General features: G+C 40.6%; 1 protein-coding gene across 9 annotated transcripts in view; it reads right to left on the bottom strand.

Moving 5' to 3' along the window:
• The window catches only part of PPHLN1 (periphilin 1), a 185,469-nt gene that overhangs the window by 115,237 nt on the left and 44,350 nt on the right, over nucleotides 1–25,882 (bottom strand). For 5 of the 9 annotated variants that reach the window (XM_066258133.1, XM_066258136.1, XM_066258134.1 and 2 more), the window contains 2 exons: nucleotides 17,675–17,839; nucleotides 15,354–15,415 (listed from right to left, as the gene is read on the bottom strand). In XM_066258133.1, the coding sequence (XP_066114230.1) occupies nucleotides 15,354–15,415; nucleotides 17,675–17,839 (227 nt within the window). The remainder of the gene's footprint in view (nucleotides 1–15,353; nucleotides 15,416–17,674; nucleotides 17,840–25,882) is intronic. The other 4 variants (XM_066258139.1, XM_066258141.1, XM_066258137.1 and 1 more) reach the window with 1 other exon arrangement.

The raw sequence follows: 25,882 nt of genomic DNA, 5'->3' as shown, positions 1-25,882 counted from the left end.
TCTGGTTCACAACTAAGGAATGGTGAACACAGGAAACCCACTAATTTTACACCAAGTGATAAGCAAGCCTGTTCTCTGACACAAAGGGAGATTTACCTTATCCTTCAAGATTGCTCATTACATCCTGACCAGTGGTGGCGCAGTTGAAAGAGCCCACCTGGGAGGCTGAGGTGGACAATTTGAAACCCCGGGTTTACCCAGTCAAGGCAGATACAAGAAATAACGAAAACTAAACTCAAACAACTATGAGTTAAGGCTTCTCACCCTCTCTCTCTCTCTTCTCTGTCTCTAAAAACCAATAACTAAAATCTTAAAATTAAAAAAAAAACATATTGCTCATTAAAAACTCAATTCTAAAAAATATAAAAACGGTTAGGGAAAAACAGACTCAAGACGATGTCAGAGTAATGGCGGCATGAGAGCTTCTCCTAATCTTCCCCCTTGAAATTTCAACAAGTTGAACAACTATATAACACGTGAAGGAACCCCCGCTCCTTCACAGGGCTCACAGGGGCACCTGAAAGATCTGCACACCAAATGGACTAAAGGTGGGAAAGGTTGAAAGGGGGGCAGAAGATAAAACATACTTGCAGTAGACTCCAGAGTCTAGAGTGCCTGGGTTTTAGGTCTCTGCTGGGACTACAGAGAGGAGGGAAGCTTGGACTGTCTGGGTTTTGTCGGCTGGTGCACTGTTGACAAAAGAAGCCAGGAGTCTGGAATTTATCTGCCAGGTCTATGGAGAGGAAAGCCCAGAGTGACTGTGTCTCCTTCTGCCGGGAGGAGCAGAGAGATTGAGGGGCAGAAGGTGTGAATGCTAAAGTAAAGCAGTAGCAGAATGAGCAGTCACAACCAGTGTTCTACGGTCTGCCCACAGCCTGCACTTGCCACAGAGAGAGAGAAAACCAAAGTGCGGCCCCCTAGCCTCCCAGATCCCACTTCCTTCACTTCACAAGTATAAAGACTGGCAGAGAGATACCCCACAGCTGGCTGTCCAGAGCCACTCTCTCAACTGAAGAACAGAAGTACTCAATGTATGGTCCCCTACCCTGTTAAGACATGGGGAGGCATGCCCAGAGGCCTAAGTGCCATTAAAAAAGCTATAAATCGATAGCCAAACACCCTCACAACACATCCCACCTACCAACATGACTGCATCATTGTAACAGCAATATCTCATCGGAGGTCAGCCTAGGAATTTCAGAAAGCTAAAACTTGCCAGTGGCACCTACTGGAAGAAAACAGTAACCTCTCAAACTGAATTTTTTTCCTTTATTTTCTCTTTTGAATTTTATTTTCTTCAATTTCTATTTTTATTCTCATTTTCTGTGAATGTCTTATTTGTTTTGGTTTTCTCTCTGTTTTCTGGGCGTTTTCTTTTTGATTTGTCAATATTTTAAAATTTTTTTATATTTTTCACTGTATTTTCAAGTTTTATTTTTCATTTCTTCAGTTGTTTTTTGTTGGCATTCTTAACACCACCATTCTCAAATGCCACCAAAAAAAAATGAATGTCACAGCTACACAAGACAAACAGTTTAGAAAAATAAAATCTCCAGAAAGAAATCTTACATAAAAACCCTGCAGTTAAATGATACAGAATTCAAAATCGAAGTTCTGAAAATATTCAATATGATACGAAAAAACACTGATAGGCAATTTAATGAGCTCAAAAAAAATTAATGAACAAAATAAGTACTTTCCCAAGGAGAGACTAAAACTTTAAAAACATAGATGAAGAACTCAATACATGAACTGAAAACTGAGGTAGCAAATCTATCTAATAAAACAGGCTAAACAGGGAAGAGAATCAGTGACACTGAAAACAGGCAACTAGAGATACTAGAGAGAAGAGAGAGACTCATGAATTTCAAAAAATAAAAGAGCTCTACAAGAATTGTTTGATTCCAACAGAAAAAGCAATGTAAGAAAAAATGGGTATATCAGAAGAAGAGAGGGAGAAGGAAATGAAAAGCCTATTCAAACAAATAATTGATGAAAACTTCCCAAGCCTGTGAAAAGAGGTCTTCGAATCCAAGAAGCAAAAAAGAACGCCAAGTTACCTTAACCCAAACACACCTTGTCCAAGTCACATCGTGATAACATAGTCAAAAATCAATGACAAAGAAATAATCTTCAAGGCAGCTAGGGAAAAGAACACAACATCTAAAACAATGCCCATTAGGTTATCATCAAACTTCTCAGCAGAAACTCTAAAAGCTATAAGAGTGGACCCAAACACTCAAAGTACTAAAAGAGGGGAATTACCAGCCAAGAATATTATATCCATTAAAACTGTCCTTCATACAGGATAAATAAAAACTTTTATTTATTTTTTTTTTTTTTGGTGACAGAGACAGAGAGTGGGACAGATACAGACAGAGAGACCAGAAGGGAGAGAAGATGAGAAGTATCAATTCTTCGTTGCTGCAGCACCTTAGATTCTCATATATGCTTTGACCTAGTGGCTATAGCAGACCCCTTGCTCAAGCCAGCGACCTTGGGCTAAAGCTGGTGAGCCTTACTCAAACCAGATGAGCCCATGCTCAAGCCGGCGACCTTTGGGTTTCCAACCTGGGTCCTCCACATCCTGGTCTGATGCTCTATCCACTGAGTCACTGCCTGGTCAGAAAAGAAATAAAAACTTTTAAAGATACACAGAAATGAGGGAATTTATCACCAGAAGATCCCACTGCAGGAAATACTCAAGGGGGTTATTCAACCAGACACAAAGAATAAAACAAATTAAAACTACAAGTAAAAACTCCAACAAGGTAATAAAAACAAGTATAATCTATGACAATAATATAAAAGGAGAGAAGATACAGATCTGCAGTAGCAAAGAAGGAGAGAATGGAGAAGCACTGAAAAGACAAAGAACTCATACATATGAAAGTTCTTCCCTTAATAACCTAATGGTAACCACCCATGAAAAAGCCACTATTGAACCCATAACTTAAAAATAGATGAAACGGGAAAGAAATATGGAATACCACCAAACAAAAACTGACAGAATAAAAAAAGAACCAAAAGAGACACAGAGCTAACACAAAACAAAACAAAAAATGGCTATAGAAAATTCTCAAGTATCAATAATTACCCTAAATGTAAATGAACTGAATTCCCCAATCAAGAGGCACACAGTAGCAGATCGGATCAAAAAGTAAAACCCAACCATATGCTGCCTTTAAGAGACACATCTAAACTGGAAGGACAAAGGTAGACACAAAGTGTAAAGTTTGAAAAAGATTTTCCAAGCAAATAATACCCAAAGAAAAGCAGATGTAGCCATACTAATATTTGACAATCCTGACATCAAGAAAACAAAGGTAACAAGAGACAAAGATGAACATTTCATAATAATAAAGGAGACATTGTATCAAGAAGACATAACACTGCTTAATATATATGCACCGAATCAGGGAGCACCAAAATATATAAGATATCTACTAACTGATCTAAAAATAGAAATGAACAAAAACATAATCATACTTGGAAACCTCGACACACCGTTGATGGCTTTGGATAGAGCATCCAAACAAAAAATCAATTAAAGAAATATCGATCTTAGATGACACACTTGACCATTGGACATAATAGACATTTACAGTACATTTCATCCCAAAATATCAGATTATACAGCCTTCTCCAGTGTGCATGGAACATTATCAAGGATAGATCATATGTTGAGCCACAAAATTAACATCAACAAATTCAGGAAAACTGAAATTATACAAAGCATATTTTCTGACCATAAGGCTTTAAAATTAGAATTCAACTGCAAAAAGGAAGTAGAGAAACCCAAAAAATGTGGAAATTTAAAAACAAACCTCTAAAAAATGAGACAAAGAAGAAATAAAAGCAGAGATCAAAACATATACATAGACAAACAAAAATGATAACACAACATATCAAAATTTCAGGGATGCAGCAAAAGCAGTAATAAGAGGCAAGTTTATTTCATTACAGGCTTACATAAGAAACAAGAGAGATCCCAAGTAAACAACCTAACATCACACTTTATGGAACTAGAAAAAGAAGAAAAAAGGCAACCCAAAGTCAGCAGAAGAAAGGAAATAGTAAAATTAGAACAGACCTAAATGAAATAGAGAATGACAACAAAAGAAACTATAGAAAAAATTAATACAACGAAGAGCTGGTTCTTTGAAAAGATCAATAAAATTGACAAACTTTTGGCTAGACTCACTAAGGAAAAAAGGGAAAGGACTCATATATACAAAATCCAAAATGAAAGAGAAGAAATTGCCACTGACATCATAGATATACAAAGGATCATAGTAGAATACTATGAAAAATTATATGCCACCAAATTAAATAACCTAAAAGAAATGGATAAATTCCTAGAACTATATCTTCCTAGACTGAGTCACAAAGAAGTAGAAAACCTAAATAGACCCATAAGCAGGTAAGAAATAAAACCAATTATCAAAACCCTCCTCAAACATAAAAGTCCAGGACCAAATGCCTACACCAGTGATTTCTACCACACATTCAAAGAATTGGTAACCTAACCTTCTCAAAGCCTTCCAAAATATAGAAGAAGCAATACTCTCTAACACATTTTCAGAAGTCAACATAACCATGATATCAAAACCTGGCAAGAAAAAAAAAACCCTGGCAAGAACAACACAAAAAAAGAAAACTATAGACCAATATCTCTAATAAATATATATGCAAAAATCTTAAACAAAATACTAGCAAATCAAATAAACAACAAATTAAAAAAATAATATATCACGATCAAGTGAGATTTATTCCAGGAGCAGAAGGATGGTTTAACATACAGAAATTGATCAATGTAACACATCACATCAATAAAACAAAGAACAAAAATCATATGATCCTATCAATAGATGCAGAAAAGGCATTCAGGAAAATACAACATCCTGCCCTGGTCTATTGGCTCAGCAGTAGAGCGTCAGCCCAGTACGTGGAAGTCCCAGGCTCAATTCCCAGTCCATGCACATAGGAAAAGCAACCATCTGCTTCTCCACCTTCTCCTATTCCCCCACCTCTTCTCTTCTCTTTTCTCTCTCTCCTCCCCTGCTGCAGCTACGGCTCAAATGTTCGATCAATATGGCCCCGGATGCTGAGGATGGCTCCTTGGCCTTGCCTCAGGTGCTGTAATGGCTTGGTTACCAAGCAACCGAGCAGTAGCCCCAGATGGGCAGAGTAACATCTCACAGGGAGCTGGCCAGGTAGATTCCAGTCAGGGCGCATGTGGAAGTGTGTCTGTCTCCCTGCCTCCCACCTTTCACTTAACAAAAACCAAAAAGCAAAAAATGGTGTAACCTCCCTTTATATATAAAACACTCAATAAAGTGGGTACACAAGGAAAGTACCTCATCAGCTAATATCATATTAAATGGTGAAAAAATGAAGGTTTTTCCTCCAAAATCAGGAACAACATAAGGCTGCCCATTGTTTCCACTCTTTTTTTTTTTTTTTTCCTGAAGCTGGAAAACGGGGAGAGACAGTCAGACAGACTCCCGCATGCACCCGACCGGGAACCACCCAGCACGCCCACCAGGGGGCGACGCTCTGCCCACCAGGGAGCAATGCTCTGCCCCTCCGGGGGGGGGGGGTCGTTCTGTTGCAACCAGAGCCACTCTAGCGCCTGGGGCAGAGGCCAAGGAGCCATCCCCAGCGCCCAGGCCATCTTTGCTCCAATGGAGCCTCGGCTGCGGGAGGGGAAGAGAGAGACAAAGAGGAAGGAGAGAGGGAGGGGTGAAGAAGCAGATGGGCACTTCTCCTGTGTGCCCTGGCCGGGAATCGAATCCGGGACTTCTGCTAGCCAGGCGGACGCTCTACCACTGAGCCAACCGGCCAGGGCCTCCCACTGTTTCCACTCTTATTCAACATAGTTCTAGAAGCTTTAGCCAGAAAAATCAGGCAAGAGAAAGAAATAAAAGGCATTCATATCAGAAAATAAGAAGTAAAGGTATCATTTTTTGCAGATGACATGACTCTTTATACAGATAACCCTAAAGACTCCACCAAGCCTGACCTGTGGTGGCGCAGTGGATAACACATCGACCTGGAAATGCTGAGGTTGCTGGTTCAAAACCCTGGGCTTGCCTGGTCAAGGCACATATGGGAGTTGATGCTTCCAGCTCCTCCCGCCTTCTCTCTCTCTCTCTCCCTCTCTCTCTCCTCTTTAAAAAATGAATAAAGAAAAAAAAAAAAAAGACTCCACCAAAAAACTATTAGAAACAATACACCAATCCAATAAAGTTGCAGGATACAAAATCAATATACAAAAGTCTATTTATTGCTTTCCTATATGCCAACAATGAAACTTCGGAAAATGAACTAAAAGAAAAACAATTCCAACAAAAAATGTAATAAAATACCTAGGAATAAACTTAACAAAGGATATGAAGGACCTATATACTGCAAACTACTAGCATTATTGAAAGAAGTTGAAAAAGACACAATAAAAAAAAAAATATTCCATGTTCATGGATTGGAAGAATCAACATAGTTAAAATGACCTTTTTACCCAAAGCAATATACAAATTTAATGCAATCTCCATCAAAATCCCTATGTACTTATTAAAAGAAATAAAACAAAAAATCACCAGGTTTGTATAGAACCATTAAAAACCCCAAATAGCCAAAGCAATCCTGAGAAAAAAAGAATGAAGCCAGAGGCATCACACTATGTGACTTCAAATTATACTATAAAACTATGATACTCAAAACAGCAGGGTATTGGCAAAAACACAGACATACAGATAAATGGAACAAAATCAAGAGTCCAGCAAAAAAAAATCATATATATATGGACAAATAATCCTTGACAAAGGAGCCAAAAACACACAATAAAGAAAAAAAAGCCTCTTCAATAAATGGTGCTGGGAAAACTGGAAAGCCACGTGCAAAAGAATAAACTTGACTACACCTTGTCTCCCTGCACAAAAATTAATTCAAAATAGATCAAAGACCTAAATATAAGATCTAAAACAATAAATTACATAGAAGAAAACATGGGTACTAAACTCATGAACTTTGGCCATAAATAACAATTTATGAATCTGACCCCAAAGGCAAGGGAAGTTGAAGCAAAAAATAAATGAGACTATATCAAACTAAAAAGCTTCTGCACAGCACAAGAAACTGACAACAAAACAAACAGGCCACCAATTAAATGGAGATATTTGCAAACAACAGTTCCAATAAGGGGTTAATATCCAAAACATATAAAGACCTCACAAAGCTCAGCAACAAACAAGCAAACAATCCAATTAAAAAATGGGGAAAGGACCTGAACAGACACTTCTCCCAAGAAGACATACAAATGGTCAAGAGATATATGAAAAGGTGCTCATCTTCACTAGCTATTTAAGAAATGCAAATCAAAACTGCAATGAGATACTACCTCACAGCTGTTAGATTAACAAGTGTTGGAGAGGCTGTGGAGGAAAAGGAACCTTCATTCACTGCTGGGGGGAATGCAAACTAGTACAACCACTACGAAAGAAAGTGTAGTGATTTCTCAAAAAATTAAGAAAAGAACTACCGTATGATCCAGCAACACCTATACTGGGTATCTACCCCCAAAACTCGAAAACATTGGTACATAAAAAAACATGTACCCCCAGCCCTGGCCGGTTGGCTCAGCAATAGAGCATCGGCCAGGTGTGTAGAAGTCCAGAATTCGATTCCCCATTAGGACACACAGGAGAAGCGCCCATCTGCTTCTCCACCCTTCCCCCTCTCCTTCCTCTCTCTCTTCCCCTCTGGCAGCCAAGGCTCCATAGGAGCAAGGTTGGTCCTTAGCCTGGGCCTCAGGCACTAGAATGGCTCCAGCCTCAACGAAGTGGAATCCCACATGGGCAGAGCATTGCCCCGTGGTGGGCATGCCGGGTGGATCCTGGTCAGGTGTATGTGGGAGTGTCTTACTGCTTCCCCGCTTCTAACTGGGAAAAGAAAAAAAAAACATGCACCCCCATGTTCACAGCAGCATTATTTACAGTGGCCAAAATATGGAAATCAAAGTGTCCTTCTATAGAAGATTGGATAAAGGTGTGATACATACATATAATGGAATACTCAGCCATAAGAAATGATGATCTATTGTCATCTAGAAAAAACATGGATGGACCTTGAGAGTAAAATAAGTAAATCAGAAAAAACTAAGAACTAGATGATTGCACACATAGAGGGGATATAAAACTGAAACACATAGACATAGATAAAAGTGACTTACCAGGGGAAATGGGAAAGAGGGTAAGGAGAGGGGGTGGGGGAAGGGTATAAAGAGGGACAAATATACGTTGATAGAAACTGATTTGACTTTGGGTGATGGGTACACAACATAATCAACAGTTCAAATGCTAAAGAGATGTTTATCTGAAACCTATGTACTCTAATTGATCAATGTCACCCTGTTAAATTTAATTTTCTAAATAGAATTTTTTTTAAAAAAAGGTCAGGACCTCGCATTCTCGGCATATCTAAACAAGATGTGTAGAACTGCAAAAGACCCATGGTGGACTGTCTCTCTGAACAACTGAAATTCAGGTTTTTACTGATGGAAAAGGGAGGTAAAATCTGGAAAAGATGAAATGATGCTGCCATAAACTCAGGGTCTTCAATAAACGTAAATACTGTATAAAAAAACTACTGATGTAAAAATATGTGTGCACAACTGGCATCCACATCTTAGTTTCAAAATATCACTCCTCACTAAAGAGAACTTGTGCTTTTTAGAGAAACTGCTGACTTTAGTGCTGGAACAGAGTAAGCATAAGAACTTAAATTATCTTTCATAATAAAGTAATCCAGCCCTGGTCAGTTGGCTCAGTGGTAGAGCATCGGCCCAGCATGTGGAAGTCCTGGGTTCAATTTCTGGTCAGGGCACAAAAGAGAAACAACCATCTGCCTCTCTACCCCTCTGCCTCTCCCCCTTCGCCTCCCATATTCATGGCTCAATTGGTTCAAGCAAAGTTGGCCCCAGGTGCTGAGGATGGCTCCATGGACTCACCTCGGCACTAAAACAGCTCAGTTGCCGAGCAATGGAGCAATGGCCCCGATGGGCAGAGCATCGGCCCCTACAGGGCTTGCTGGGTGGATCCTGGTTGGAGCGCATGCTGAAGTCTGTCTCCCTGTCTCCCTGCCTCTCAATTCAAAAACAACAAAAGAAAAGAAAGTAATCAAAGAATGATATAGAGAAATCAAAGCAACACAGAGGACACTGATTTGGCAATGGATTCTTATATATGACACCAACAGTATTAGCAACAGAAGAACAGATATATTGGACTTCGTTAAAATGTTAAGTTTTGTACATCAAAGGGCATTATCAATTACATGAAAAGAACCTAAACAATGGGAAAAGATACTGTATTTTCAGCATCTTTCTATTATTTACTTTAGGAGAGGCAGTCTGCCATTGAATTCTAAACATTCTTATACATCCTGCCATGTATGCCAAATTGCAAGACCTAACTATCCACTGAATGTAGAGTTTCTGTAGCTTATCACTTATAAATTAAAACATGTCAAGGTAACCACAGTATAACTATGTCTGACTGCTTATCCCCAGAGAAAAAAAGACTGGCTTGCTTCCTGCTTGCTACAAAACATGTCAAGCTCTTGACCCTGGGTTACACAGCTGCCAGGTATCCACTGTGTTCAGCCACCATCTCTGCTCATTACACAACCCTGAGGGACTTGAGGGCAGCAAGCCAGCACTAGCATACTAACCTCCCTGCTGAATACTATGCTCCAAGTAAAAAAAAAACACCTTCCTGTGATCCACGGTATCCTCCAGTCTACTTTTGGCATTTAACATATTCTGTGGCAATTGACTCCTTGACACTCTTGATGATGATAGGGTTCTTCTCAGGTAGTTCCTAAGATATCTTTACAAGCCTCTTTTTATTATTTCTAATACTATCATTGTAAAGTCATTAAAAAACTATCACTCTAGTTAAAACTGTCCAACTTTTTTCCTTTATGCTATCAGATGTCTTTGTAAGTAACCAAAGCTCACAATGGATTGAGGTCCTTTACAAAATGTGTTTTCCCAGCAAAATTCTATTGATCAAAATAAAAGAACTGAGAAAATAACTAATAATAGGAGACACTCTATAGTAATTAAAATATTCTGGGGGGGAAATGCGCCTTACCTTCTAATTAAGCAAATATGTAACTTATAACCCATACCACACAATAAGTATTAATTTAATAAAATGCCAATAATTCAAATATTTTAAACTATGTATTATCAAGTATAAAATGCCAATAGACACAAAACACAGAACACCAGCTATTAATGCTACTGTTATATTATAATCTCAGGAATACATTCCTTGTTGCTTTCAAAATTTTAAATCCTAATAAAAATTATTTCCTTTATGTGCCTTGAGGTTATATTTTTTCCATGCCCAAATCATTTTATTTTTAAGTAGTTTTTTTCATTACAATTGACATACAATATTATAGTTTCAGGTGTACAACCCAAGTGATTAGACATTTATATATAACTTATTAAATGATCATCCCATAAACCTAGTTCACATCTGACACCATTAAGTTATTACAATATTACTGACTATATTTCCTATGCTGTACTTGACATCCCCATGACTATTCTCTAACTCCTAATTTGTACTTCTTCATCCCTTTAACACTCCCACCCAACCCTTCTAGACCTCACATCTGGCAACCATTAAAATGTTCTCTATCTACAATATAAGTTTGTTTCTGTTCTACATGTTTATTTTGGGTTTTTTTGTGGGGTATTTTTGTGTATTTTTCTGAAGTTGGAAACGGGGAGGCAGTCAGACAGACTCCCACATGCACCCGACCGGGATCCACCCCGCATGCCCATCAGGGGGCGATGCTCTGCCCATCTGGGGCGTTGTTTGCCGCGACCAGAGCCATTCTAGTGCCTGAGGCAGAGGCCACAGAGCCATCCTCAGCGCCCTGGCCAACTTTGCTCCAATGGAGCCTTGGCTGCGGGAGGGGAAGAGAGAGACAGAGAGGAAAGAGAGGGGGAGGGGTGGAGAAGCAGATGGGCACTTCTCCTGTGAGCCCTGGCCGGGAATCGAACCCGGGACTCCTGCACGCCAGGCCGACACTCTACCACTGAGCCAACCGGCCAGGGCCTCTATTTTGTATTTTAAATTCCACATATAAGTGAAATCATGTGGCATTTGTCTTTGCCTGCCTGCACAGCACAATACCTTCTATGACCATCCATGTTGTTGCAGATAGAAAGATTTCATTCTTTTTTATGGCTGAGTCATGTTCTGTTGTATATATAGACTTCTTTTTTTTTCTTTTTTTATAAATAAATTTTTATTTTAATGGGGTGACAGCAATAAATCAGGGTACATATATTCAAAGAAAACATGTCCAGGTTATCTTGTCATTCAATTCTGTTGCATAACCATCACCCAAAGAGAGATTGTCCTCCGTCACCTTCTATCTAGTTTTCTTTGTGCCCCTACCCCTCCCCCTCCCTTTAGACCACTTCTTTATTCATCTACTGATGGGACAGTTTCGTTGTTTCCATATCTTGCCTATTGTAAATAATGCTGAAATGAACACATGCATGCATATTTATGTCCAAAAAATAACATTTAAAAAAATAATTTGGGCATGAAAGAAATCTAATCTCAAGGCACATAAAGAAAATACTTTTTTTTAGGATTTAAATTTTTGAGTTTCCCAACAGGTTGGCTCAGCGATAAAGCGTCGACCCAGCATGTGGAAGTCCCGGGTTGATTCCCGGTCAGGGCACACAGGAGAAACGACCAACTGCTTCTCCACCCTCCCCGTCCACCCCTTTCCCTGTTCACCTCCTGCAGCCATGATCCAATGGTTCCAGCAAAGTTGGCCAAGGACACTGAGGATGGCTCAGGGCCTCACCTCAGGTGCTTTAATTACCTTGGCTGCTGAACAAGGGAGTAATGGCTCCAGATGGGCAGAGCATCGTGCTGTCAGGGGCTTCTGGGTGGATCCCAGTCAGGACACATGTGGGAATCTGTCTCTGCCTCCCCGCCTCTCACTTAAAAACAATTTTTATTTCATTTCTTTGGGTAAATACTCCAAGTGAAATTAATTACAGGGTCCTTCATTGTCTCTTGTTATAGGCTTTCTTTTAAAGTCTATTTTGTGTGGTATAAATACTCCTACTCCAGTTTTGTTTGTTTCCATTTTCATGAAATATCCTTTTCCATCCCTTTACTTTCAATCTGTATGTCTCTCTATCTGAAATGAGTCCCTCGTAGACAGCACATGTCAAGTTTTCTTTTTAATCCGGCCACCATGTCATTTTATTAGAGCATTTAATCCACTTATTTGCATTAAAATAACTTGATAGATAATTTTGCCATTTTATTATTCATATTTTTAATCTTTCTTTTCTTCTTCTCAAAGACCCTTTAACATTACTTGTTATACTGGCTTAGTGGTAATGAACTCCTTTAGCTTTTTCTTATCTGGGAAGCCCTTTGTCCTTCTATTCTAAATGAGAGCTTTGCTAGGTAACCTTGGTTGTAGGTCTTTGCTTTTCATTACTTTGAATATTTTGTGCCTATCCCTGCTGGCCTGCAAAGTTTCTGTTGAGAAATAAGCTGACAGTCCTATGGGAGCTCCCTTGTAGTTACTGCTTTTCTGGCTGCTTTTAAGAGTCTCTTTGTCTCTAACCTTTGGCAATTTAATTACAATGTGTCTTGCTATGGGCCTCTTTGGGATCATCTTGTTTGGGACTCTGGGCTTCCTGGGCTTGTATGTCTATTTCCTTCACCAGGTAGAGATTTTTTATCATTATTCTTTCAAGTAGGTTTTCAATTTCTTACTCTCTCTTCTTCTGGCACCCCCATGATATAAATGTTGGGATACTTGAGGTAGTCCCAGAGGCTCCTTATACTATCCTCATTTTTGGATATTCTTTTTTTCTTTTTGTTCTGATTGGGTATTTTCTGCTTCCTTATCTTCCAAATTGCTAATTTGATACTCTGCTTTATCTGTTCTACTGTTGATTCCCTGTAATGTATTCTTAATTTCAGTTATTATATTCTTTATTTCTGACTGGTTCATTTTTGTTGTCTCCATTTTTATATTTCCTATTTCTTTGTTGAAGTTCTAAGCTCCTCTACTTTTCCCCTAAGTTCATTGTGAATCTTTATAACCACTCTTTTGACTCTGCATCTGGTAGTTTGCTTGTCTCCATTTTTAGTTCTTTTTCTGGATTTCTGTTCTTTTCTTTCATTTGGGACATGTTTCTTTGTGTTCTCATTTGGGCTGCCTCTGTGTGTTTGTTTCTATGTATTAGGTAGAACTGCTACATCTCCCAGTCTTCGTAGAGGAGCCGTATGTAGTCAGCATCCTAGAGGGCCCAGTGGCACAGCCTCTCCAGTAACCCCAGCTGAGCTCTCCAGGAATGTTCCCCAAACCCTCACCCCACCCCAGACCAATGTGGGCTGTGTGCACCCTCCTGTTGTAGTTGAGCCTTGACTGCTGATGGTACATCAGGGAGAGGGATTTACCCCCAGGCCAATTGGCTGAGGACTGGCTACAACCACAGCAGATGAGCTGCTGTGCAGGGGCCAACCCCACAGAGCAGAATTAGCTTCAATGGGGCTCTGGCTACACTGAGTCCACCTCTTGAGTGTGTCACTTGTGGAGGTGGTTGAATGGTGCTCTGGTTTGGCCTAAAGCTGTCCACAGGGTGTGCTAGCTCTGGGGCCTCTGGCAGGTGCAAGGCAAGGTCAGCTGCCTCCTGTGCCCTTCCCAGGGCTATGAGCTACGGAGCAATCTGCAGATGACTGACACTTGTGTGGACTTGGAAGTACCCAGAAGCCAAGCTGTGAACCAAGGCTGGCTGCCACTAGTGCCAGGCCTAGGGCCACTTAGCAAGAGACTGGGGCACAATGAAGCCAGATGCTACTTGTCTGGGGCTTGTGAACCTTCAGAAGACTTTAGGAAAGTCTGTAGCATGAGCCAAGACAGGAAATTTGTATGGAAAAGCAACTGGAAATGGCCTGGATGGGCCCAAAATTTAGGTAAGGCAGGGTCTCAAAGAATCACCAGAGTGGGTTGAATAGTGATAGCCAAGTTGATTAAGATTCAGAAATGCTCTGGCCTGCCAGCTCTGCAAGGCGAGAGTTCAGAAAACAAACAAACAAACAAAAAAACACAATGCCAGCCCTGGCCGGTTGGCTCAGTGGTAGAGCGTCAGCCTGGCGTGCAGGAGTCCCAGGTTCGATTCCCGGCCAGGGGACACAGGAGAAGCACCCATCTGCTTCTCCACCTCGCCCCCTCTCCTTCCTCTCTGTCTCTCTTTTCCTCTCCCACAGCCAAGGCTCCACTGGAGCAAAAGTTGGCCCGGGCACTGAGGATGGCTCTGTGGCCTCTGCCTCAGGCACTAGAATGGCTCTGATTGCAGCAGAGCGACACCCCAGGTGGGCAGAGCATCACCCCCTGGTGGGCATGCCGGGTGGATCCCGGTTGGGCGCATGCGGGAGTCTGTCTGACTGCCTCTCCATTTCCAACTTCAGAAAAATACAAAAAAAAAACAAAACCACAATGCCCTCTGCCAGCACTTCCTTCCGTCTGGGAGAAAGCTGTCCCTCCAGCCCTCATTCTGAAGCCACACAATTCAGTTCTTCCCTGTATGTCCTTGGCATTTTCCTGTTTCTGCCCCAGCACTGGAGCTCAGAGCAAGCCCTGTGTCTCAATCAGCCACAATCCCCACCCATTTTCACAGCCAGAAGTTATGCGAGCTAATTTCCTGGCACTGGAACCCTGGGCTGGGGGGTGTGGTGTGCGGTTCAGCTGCCTCCCTCTCAGGAGGTACCTCTGTAACTGAAACATGCCGCCCAATTTATTTTAATGTTTATTTTATTGATTTCAGAGAAAGAGGAAGGGAGGGAAGGGTTGGGGAGAGGGAGAAAAAGAAAAAGAAAGAGAAAGACAGGAACATCTGTTCCTGTATGTGCCCTGACTGGCGATGGAACTGGCAACCTCTGAACTTCAGGATGATGTTCTAACCACCGAGCCTATCCAGACAGGGTTCCCTCCCAGTTTTTACCACCACACACGAATGTAGAACTAGCCCATTCCACATAGCCGTTCCTCCTACCAATCTCCAGTGGTTTCTTCTTTACGTCCTTAATTGTAGGACTTCCGTTGAGCTAGACTTCAGGTGGTTCTCAGTGATGGCTGTTCTGCAGTTTTAGTTGTAACTAGGATGTGGTTGTGGGATGATATGAGTACCATATTTACCTATGCTGCCATTTTGACCAGAAGCCCATTTAAGGTTACCTATCTCAATGATTCACGTATCAAAATGGTTGTTATTATTTTCATCATTTTACCTGTATTCAGGCTGACGACTTCCAGAATGATCATCTCTTGTCCACTTATAGCTAGATTCATCCTGTAAAATAAAAAAGTTACTTAGATATTTATATGTGTTATTTTGGTCAAGTACGATATATCTAACAGACTACTGGAGCCTAGTCTCTAAGACCAAAATAATATGAGTGCAAAAATACTAAGTCTAAAAGGCATAAATTAAAATATATACAAATCATCCATTTCAACAACTAGTTTAGTAAGCTGATACTCTGTGGTACCATTTTATCTCTATGAAAATGCTTGAAGTATTTCTTTGGTAGGCCCTAACAGCCTTATTGCTAAGAACACATACAGCAACAGAACAATAGCAAAGGACTATTCAAGAACAAAGACTCAATTTAAATTTAACTAAGCAGACATTTCTTGACCTTTTATTTTATTTTTCTTATGTGTCATGTTCTATCATCAATTTTTGGGCTCAATAAAGAATTTGCTACTTCCTACTTTTTTCATTCAAGTTTTTATTCCTCACCTTATCTCCCATTGAAAAACATAACTGGAAACAAACTAAGAAATCATTCCTTACTAATAAGCTATATTAGAGCAAAATGTGGCACTAAGTTTGAAATTAAAGCAAGCACATTTTGTCCTCTAAGACAAGGTGCATAAAAAATGAAACACATGAAAATCCACACTCAATTACTTTAAAATTATACATACAATATAACATACGAATTATTACTATCAGAAACACTGATTCAGCTAAAATAAATACTATTTTCATCTCCTTCTTTAGCAACACATCCTCTACTCTTACATAAAGTGTACTCATTTTGCTTCACAACATTAAATATAAACAAACAAAGCAAAAAAACAGCTATAATTAAATATTTCATCAAATAGTTTGCTTTATATACCTGAAGTCTAGATAAGAACCAGTGTCATGAAAGTCCTGAGGACCTCAAGTAGGCTTGTTTGTTTGAAGAGAATTTAAAGAGAAAAGGTTGTATACAGTATGAACATAATTTATAACAATGATAGAAAAAAATATTATTGAGGTGCTATTATGCTACAAGGTTTTAGGGAAAAAAATCAGGTTTGTGAGGATTCAAATACAAATATATCCATTGAATGTAAAATTCCCTCTCCACAGTAGCAAATGGACACAAACAAGGTTTTCACAAAACCTTAAGCAAAAACCAAGCCATTTCCTCCTGAGGCTACCTGGAAGATGGAATCTGACAGCAAATTCCAGTATTTTTAGAATAGGAATAATGTATAACATTTACTTTTCAAAATTGAACCTTTATTCCTAAAGGACCAGCATGACATCTAAATTTTAAAAAAATTATAAAATTAATTCTATGAGAAAGAAGTCCTAGCAACCCAAACTTTAAAAGAAAACACTAAATAGTACTATTACCAATTTAGAATTATCAAGCTAATCATAATAGCAGTGAGGGAACTGGATTCCCACATGTATACCCACCCTAGGTAAATGACCTTACCTCCACTTCTTCACATGTAAAGTATGGAAACTAATTCCAATAGCCAATGTGAGGTCAAATTTTATCATAAGCAATGCTTGAATATGTACTATTAATATTATATAGTAGGTAAGGGGAAAAAGAAAATATAAGAAAACAGTCTAGCAGCGGAAACATGCAAGCTAGGTCAAAGTAACTGCATCAAGGAATAGTTTCAATAAAGTTCAATGACAGATTACTGTAATATTAAATATTGTACATACTTTTAGATTATTAAAGATGATCAAGAGAAACACTGTAATAGCAATAATAGTAATGATAGCAGCTAATATTTTTAAAGTCCTTACTATAGGACAGACAATGCATTGAGTACTTTCTAATCTGAATTAGTAAGTAGACTTTAATAACTATAGCAAAAATGAAAGAGTCTCAACAACCTTATCCCAACCTCACCCACAGCATTTCATCATGCTAAAAATAAAGTAATTATAAGTGGACTAGACATCTAGTAAGCCTATAACCACCTGCCCATCACTTACTGAGCACAAATGCAACAAATTACCTTTAACTGCTTCAGCAAATCCCTGCTAATTTGGGGGATAAAAAAAGCAGGCTATTGTAATTAATGTCATTTGGATAGAACTATCCAGAGTGCTTGCCCACTCTGTCCAGCACCCCAAGACTCTTGACTACCAGGTCCCATTTGACAGCTCCAGCAGGCAATTCAACAGAGCATCAAGCAGGAAGTGTTTGTTCAACTGCCTTCATGGACAGTCACATAAATTTCAAAAGTTACATGATTTTTAAACTTATAAAATATAACGATTAGTACATGGGGTAAATTTACATACTCCTCTGTAAGGTGAACCACTTCTTCGATCATGAGAAAAACTGCGGCCCTCGTCATAGTCTCGGTAATCAACATGACTGTAATATCTACTGTAGCTTCCTTCACCAGGTCTGTCTAGCAGTGGTGGTCTCTTTGTCACAACATTAACTACTCTATGGCAGCCACCCTAAAACAGACAAAAAGAAATATATAAAAATCACTAATTTCTCTACTTGCTTTTGGAAAGATATTAAAAAAGTACAGGAGTTCTTATCCTTAATCAAGTAAATATATAAACAAACAAAAATGCATTATTGACATAACATGAATATAACTAATAGCAAGGTCTTCACATATATTAAATAAAATTGTTCCATGAGGAAAGCCAGGTGTTTAATAAAATAACATGCAGCAATGCAGAAAACCAAACATAAGTAAAAGAAAAATACAATGTTATTGTCAGGACAAAATAAACTACAGAAAGAGTGTTACAATAACTCTAATCCTTAATTGCCTAGAAATTTCAGAAATAAAAAACCACTTAAGATAGCACACATATTTGGTCTACTATTGAAGTATACTGTTCAGAAGAAACGCAAGATTTTACAGATAAACAACAGCCAATAGGGAGATAATAATACTGAGGTAGGAAGATCAAGAGGAAACATTTTGCTATTTCTCCCCAGCACTAGACAGAGGAGAGTCTTGACTTCACAGGTTTGAAAGCAAAATAAAACCCAATATAAAATTTGTATGAATTTTCAAAGTAAGATGTTAATGTTTTAAAGTTTCAGCAATTTGCAGGGGTTAGGAAATAAGACAGAGGAAGAACAAAACATCTTCGATTAGTAGCTATTGTGAAATAACTGAACAAAAATTATTATCGACATTAAAAACTAGCAATACAGAGCACATATCTGTAGGTAGTCTGGTCTTGAGTGTCATGACAACAAAAACTACTTAAGAGACCAGATGAAATGCACCCAGGGGCCAAGGGGAGACAATAGTCCTGGTCAGCAGATCAAAGGACTGAAGCCCCGCCCCCAGCCTTACTCAGATAATTAGCATGTACAAATAACTCAAGGAAGCAGAAAGAAGCTCTCAGGGGGTGAAGTAAAGGAAAATGCTGACTCCTAATATCTGTTCTGAGAGCCTAAACATATTTTTTGTTGCTAAATCTTATCCCGCTGTTTTGCTGTTTTCAGCACATACTGTCTCCAGTACAGGTCAGAGAGGCTCCTGGACTCTTGTCCGCTCAGGGCTCTCACCCTAGGGCGCCTCACAGTCTCTGATTGTTATCCTAACTCTGTAAGTTTTCACAGCATGTTGCCACATATCCCCCTTTTTTTGTTTTAGTAAAGATTAACAGAAAGTAAAATGATTGGGTGGTTCGGGAAGCACAGTTTGTCAATGGGCGGTTGCGGTGCTGGGAAATGTAGAGCAATCACTGCTTCAGCTTGAAGGATACAACTCAGGAGGTGGCATATATTCAAGACTGAATGAAAACAAAGTAAGAGAATGATAGCTAAGGCCTCAAAGACCTATACCCAAAGGTAAGTCCTAAAAACCAGTTCTTAGGGGTAAGCCATTGAGCAACATCATTAAGATGGCTAAGCGTGGTCCCGGCCGGTTGGCTCAGCGGTGGAGCGTCGGCCTGGCGTGCAGGGGACCCGGGTTTGATTCCCGGCCAGGGCACATAGGAGAAGCGCCCATTTGCTTCTCCACCCCCCCCCCCCCCTTCCTCTGTCTCTCTCTTCCCCTCCCGCAGCCAAGGCTCCATTGGAGCAAAGATGGCCCGGGCTCTGGGGATGGCTCCTTGGCCTCTGCCCCAGGCGCTAGAGTGGCTCTGGTCACGGCAGAGCGATGCCCCGGAGGGGCAGAGCATCGCCCCCTGGTGGGCAGAGCATCGCCCCTGGTGGGCGTGCCGGGTGGATCCCGGTCGGGCGCATGCGGGAGTCTGTCTAACTGTCTCTCCCCGTTTCCAGCTTCAGAAAAATACAAAAGAAGGAAAAAAAAAGATGGCTAAGCGTAATATTCTGAGCTTCTAGTTTCAGTTGTTACATCTGCTTCTGAAGTTTGTGCAATAAGTCTACAACATCTTGTCCTAAAGGAAAATTAAAGGCACCATGAAGTCAGCTAAAGTCCTCAGTGGAACTGAAAGGAATAGGAGTGACATACATAGTATGAAATTCAGTGTTGAGTGTTAATCTCTAGTAGTCCCACGTGGCTTGTTGCCATTCTCTACTCATAAAATGCCTCCAGCGCATCTAAGCACTGCATTATTTCCTGGTCAATCTGAGCTAAAGATTGAAGCTCAGAAGTGACATTCTGGAGGTACAGACTGACATGCGGGGCAGTCAGAACAGACTGTGATAAAGCAACAGGAGCTGTGGCAGCAGGAGCCACCAGGGCAGTAGCTGCAGTAATGGAGGCTATGAGGACTCCTAGAAACCTCCTGACTCAGACCTTTTCTAAAGCTTGGGTAATCTGCTCAAGAGCTGAGCTGCTTTCCCAAGGGCAAGTAAGATTGACTGGTACCCAAGCTGAACAATGAAGAGGTGAGTGATATTAAGGGTGGTGACATTTATATGAGTAATACAAGGAGTAATCCATGTCTGATCAGTGGGGAAGGTGACGTAGTGTTTCTATTGACGCACACAATGCATAAAGTTTACCTGGCTTTCATTTGGGGAAGTTAGACATAAGAAACACATAGGGCTAGGAGGTGCAGATCATGGCATGTTCTACTGTATCATTAGTGATCCACTGAGACCTAGAATACTGATCATGCCTAAAGATATGGGGAAAGAAAGGTAAAGCAGCTCTCCAGATATTTTCTTAATGGGGAAGAAAACTGACGGTTATTTCTGATGGTTGACTGGACCTACAGTAATGGGCCAGCGAGGCCTGGGTTCTACAATAAAGAACCATTACTATAATTATATAGCATGCTCCAATTCCAGTGGGTATGACTGGCCTCTGCTAGGAGGCCCTGAGGACCCCAGTTTTCTAGGATGTAATTATTCATAAGGGCATTACTAGAGAAATTAGTGGAGCAACAAAGTGACCGAGATCTAACTCATCATGACAAGATAACCAAGAATGCTGATACAGGAATATGGGGCTTAGAATAATTTTTTCCAGAAACTAAGGTTCCATCTACTCTCCAAACACCTCAATAAAGATCTGATGACAGGCTGCTTCCTGTCGGGCAGTTATATTATGATAAATGTAATTCATATATACCACTGAGGGGAAAATGGAATACAAGGTTGAGTAGAAGAGTTAAAACTTTCTGTGGAGTTAAGAAGACAGAGGTGAAGTTCCTCTGAAAGAATCACTCCTGCAGCAGTCTGTACCATTCTTCTCCACAAATTTCCCCACAATCTCTTAAAGGATTGGATGAGGGGAGCCATGAAGACCCCATGATCTTAGAATCATAAGAAACAGGCTGGATCACCCCAGATAATTACATCAAAAATAGATGGCTCTACAATATGAGCCCAATAGGTAAAAGAAGCAGCATTACTTACTGTAAAGTAGACTAAGAAGAAAAAGAAAGGAGGATAAAAGTTTTACCTTGCCAGCCTGAGACTCACTGGTAAGAGAAAGCATAGAGAGAAAGAGTGTCTCAGGCAGAACTGGAGTTTCACTGTTCTGAAGTATGGCTTGAGCCCTGGTTGTAAGGCTCTTGAGACTACCCCAAGTAATGGGGGTGGCTCGGGTGGTAGATGATAACGGCTCATCCTTCTTCTGCTTCAGAGTGGTCCTCATTCCAGGTGGCATGGTCTGTTCGAGGGCCAACCTCTGCATCTCTGGGACGAGGTTGGGGCTTGACTGATGCCAGCTCATGATAAGGCTTCAGACAGCGGGTGGGCACCCACAATGGACCTGTTGATGACAAAACAGCCGCATATCTTCGCCCCCAGATTAGTATCTCAACAGGGCGAATCCATTCAGGTCCCACTAGGCGATCTCTGTAAAGGACTAATGGCATAGGTCCTTTACTAGTTGGGCAGAAATGTTTCTCAGCTGCTGTAAACCCAGCTGCAGTAAAACTTTAAAAATTCAAAGTATCTAATACTTTCTTTTGTTGTTCGTAAGGGAAAGTATGTCCTCCTGACTACCCCCTCCTTTTTTTAAGAGCTATTGCTTGATGATATGACGGGCACATTCTACTATGGTCTGTCCTTGAGGATATTATAAGGGATGCTGGTGGTGTGGGAAATGTCCCATCGTTGACAGATATCATGAAACTGCCTGGAAGTACAGGCAGGACTACTATCTGTTCTGATTTCCTTTGGGTGGTCCATACAAGCAAGAGGAGCCATAAGATGTTTTTGGACAGGATGGGCAGATTCCGTAGACTGACAAGTGGCAAAGAGAAAACCGGAATATGTGTCAGTAGTAACACAAATGTATTCAATTTTATTGAAAGGTGGGTAATGAGTGACATCCATTTGCCATAAGATATTAGCTATTAGCTGCAAGGCCACGGGGATTTACTCTAGCTAATCTGGGCTAGTATAACGTTGACAATCCAGACAAAATTTTAATGATTTCTCAAGCTTGGAAGAAAGGAATTTGAAAGATTTGGCCAGAGCTTGAGCCCCTTGATGAAAAAAATTATGAGACTGAATAGCTTTAGAGACCATTTCTGAAATCATAGCAAGGTGGTCAGCTCAATTGTTTCCCTTTGTCAAAGGACCCGGGAGCCCTGAATGACAGCAAATGTGAATAATATAGATAGGGTACTTTCTAGTAGAGACTAATTGTTTTAACTGGGAGAACACATTCAACAGGTATTAAGTCTGCTGTTTGATGAGGTAGGGCATTTTGAATAACTTGTACAATGTGGACAGCACAGGCAGAAACAGCCATAAAGTTAAGTGATTGGCCAGGGAAAACTTTTAGGTCTGCAATAGCAGCAGCTAACTCTGCTCTGAGTCCTCTTATGTCTGGACATTACAACGTGTTGCCATCTTCCATCCTGCTGCCAAGTGACAACACCTTTTCCACTTCTTCCTGATCCATCAAGTAAGAGAGTGAGAGCATGATGGATAGAAGAGGTAATGGTGGGTATTTCTTGTATGGGAAGTAACTGGAACCCCTTAAGTTCTTCTAGAGAAGGGGCAGTGCAGCCAACGGTCCCTGTGAAATCTGCTAGGGCAATTTGAAGCTTCTCACAAGTTCAGAAGGAGATCAAATACTTCTTTCTACAATCCCGGGGTAATAACACTGGGATCATAACCTATTAGCTGCTGGCAGTGAATTCCTCACTGGGAGAGGAGGGAGAACTTCTGGTCTAATTTGGTATATAATTTTTTTCTAAGATGGTGAGGTACAAAAAGCCATTCAATAATCCCTAACTGAGGAATATGTTGACAGAGAATCCCAGGGAGCTATGGGGTATATTAAGGATAATTAATTGAATAAGATACCCTGAGATTATTCTAGTCATTTGTCTATCAAGTAGTAACTGAGTAATGTACTCCAACTCTTCAAGGGCCTGCAGGGAAATAAAACTAGGTGAATTTAATGCAGGATCCCCCTTGAGAGAACTGAACAGAAGAGACAATGTATAAGTGGGGATCCCGAATGAAGGAGGCAGCCAAATGATGTTTCCCAAAAGTTTTTGTAGGTCATTGAGGGTAGTGGTATTGAATATTTTCAGTTGTACTCCTATGGGTCAAATTGAATGAGCTATAAATATCCCAGATATTGTCAGGGTTCTTGAATTTGAATTTTTTCTGGGGAAAATTATAACCCATGTTGATTGATTTGAATTGTTAAGTCTGAAAGAATGGTGTTAAGTACTTGTTGGTTTGAATGGGTTAGCAAAATATCATCCATGCAATGGTAAATGAGTGCAGAGGGGTAGATTTGCTGAATAGGCTACAGGACTTCATCTATGAAGGTCTGAAAAATAGTGGGGCTGTTGATTAAGCCTTGTGGAAGGACCTTCCATTGAGAGCATTTCATGGGAACCTGAAAATTTATGCTAGGGAGAGAAAAGGCAAATTTCTCTCAGTCTGGCCTGACCGGGCAGTGGCACAGTGGATAGAGCGTCGGACTGGGATGTGGAGGACCCAGGTTTGAGACCACAAGGTCGCCAGCTTGAGCATGGGCTCATCTAGTTTGAGCAGAGCTCACCAGCTTGGACCCAAGGTCACTGGCTCGAGCAAGGTGTTACTCAGTCTGCTGTAGCCCCATGGTCAAGGCACATATGAGAAAGCAATCAATGAACAACTAAGGTGTCACAACAAAAAACTAATAATTGATGCTTCTCATCTCTCTCTATTACTGTCTGTCCCTATCTATCCCTCTCTCTCTCTCTGTCTCTGTAAAAAAAAAAAAAAAAAAATTCTCCCGGCCTATGTAGGATAAAGAAGAATTGTAAAGAAACAATCTTTCAAGTCAATGACAATTAAACAATATTCCTGAGGAATCACGGCTGAATTGGAAATACCTGGTTGCAAAGCCCCCATAGGATCAATACGGGTAGGTGATTCACCTCCTTAAGGTCATGTAAAAGGCACCATTTGCCAGATTTTGGGGGAAACAAAAAATGGGCGTATTCTATGAACTGTTAGATTCTTCAATTCTGCTTAATTCTAGTTGTTCAGCAACTAGCTTCTATGCTTGAAAGAGCTTTCCCCCTTTTAAAGGCCACTGCTCCACCCAAACACGGGGGCCTGGATTCCAAGAAAGCTTGAGTACCTCATCGGCAGTAGCCATTAAATGAATTTGGAGAGGTACTAATTTGAACATTCCACTGCTGTAAAAGATCTCATCCCCATAAAGTAGTGGGAAAATTTAAAATATAGGGACAAATAGTGGCCGGTTGGCCATCAGGGCTAAGACACAACATAGTATATTTATTTTGCTGGGAATTCTCTGTTACTCCCAGGCCAGCAACTGTAGTAGGGGAAGAGATCTTTTCCCAACTTTGACTCCAATCTTTAGAAGCAATGAAGGTAATGTCAGCTCCCAAATTAATGAGTCCTGTGATGGCATGGTTACCTATCTGAACTTTGAGTGTGGGCCACTGACTTATAAGCCGGATAGCCCCAAAAGCCTCTGTGCTTACATATACTCCCATACATTGTTCTTGATTGCTAGCCTGAGGAACTAAAACAAGCTGAGCTATACATATTCCTTTAGGATAGTGTGAGAGTCTGGAATAAGAACCAATAATTTAATTTGTCCCTGATCATCTGAATCTGTAAAACTGGGGAGGATTTGTATTCCTTAGCTGGGATAGCTAGATCTCCTTAAAATAAATCTGGCTACTTCCTATGGCAAAGGTCCCTAGATAGAAGTTGGAACAATATGGACTATGCCTGCATCATTAAGTATTCTACTAATGCCTGAGTATTATCAACCTGCCTGGAGATGGCATTCTGCAAGGGGCTGATAAAAATCTATATATGGCTCAGTGGCTTCTTGACAAATGGTAGCAAAGGAACCAGCAGGGACATGGGTATTGGGTATTTGGTGTCCATGCCTTATAGGCTGCATGATAAACTTGAGGAAATACAGCCCTATTCATCTGAACTTGAGCTTGAGGGGTGTCATATGGGCCAGCACCCGTTAGCATATCAATGTTGATGGGTATATTGGCTCCTAAATTTTGCATAGCCAATTGCTGGGAGGAGTTTTAATATTCTTGTAGCCAAACTAAATTAGGGAGTGGTGAGACAGTTTTTATAAGCCCTTTCTAATCCCAAGGGGTCATTTCATATCTACCCCAATTGCTTAAACCATCCCCTTGGTAAAAGTGGTTTGTAACCCATTTCCCCTGAAACTTCTAAATTCCTTAAAAATCTGGAAAGGCAAGGACTCATGCCACAGAGGCTGACCAGGAGTCCTGATGGCTGGAAAAGCTTGTACAAATTCCCCATCTTTCTCTAATCCTTCCCGGAGACTTTCATATAAAGGAGGAGCTGGGAGGGGCTCACTGGAAAGGGGGTAATAGATACATGAATTCCAAACTGCCCTCTTGATGTTCTGCTTATCTGTCAGACCTCACCCTTACTGGACCTATGGCCCCTGAGACAGAGGAATTCCAAGAAATTGGTCAACCTGCCCCAAGAAGGAGCATTCCAGAAAGCTGAAATCCTAAAACCGTAAAAGGGAACATACCAGAACTTTTGCCTCAGTATCCCCTCAGGCTCTCCCAAACACTATATAACTCACCCCTACTCTGTAACCGGTGCTCTTCTCCCCC

Source organism: Saccopteryx bilineata, chromosome 2, assembly GCF_036850765.1.
Source record: "Saccopteryx bilineata isolate mSacBil1 chromosome 2, mSacBil1_pri_phased_curated, whole genome shotgun sequence".
Taxonomy (NCBI): domain Eukaryota; kingdom Metazoa; phylum Chordata; class Mammalia; order Chiroptera; family Emballonuridae; genus Saccopteryx; species Saccopteryx bilineata.
Note: the sequence above shows the minus strand (reverse complement) of the source record. Positions and strands in the feature narration are given on the sequence as shown.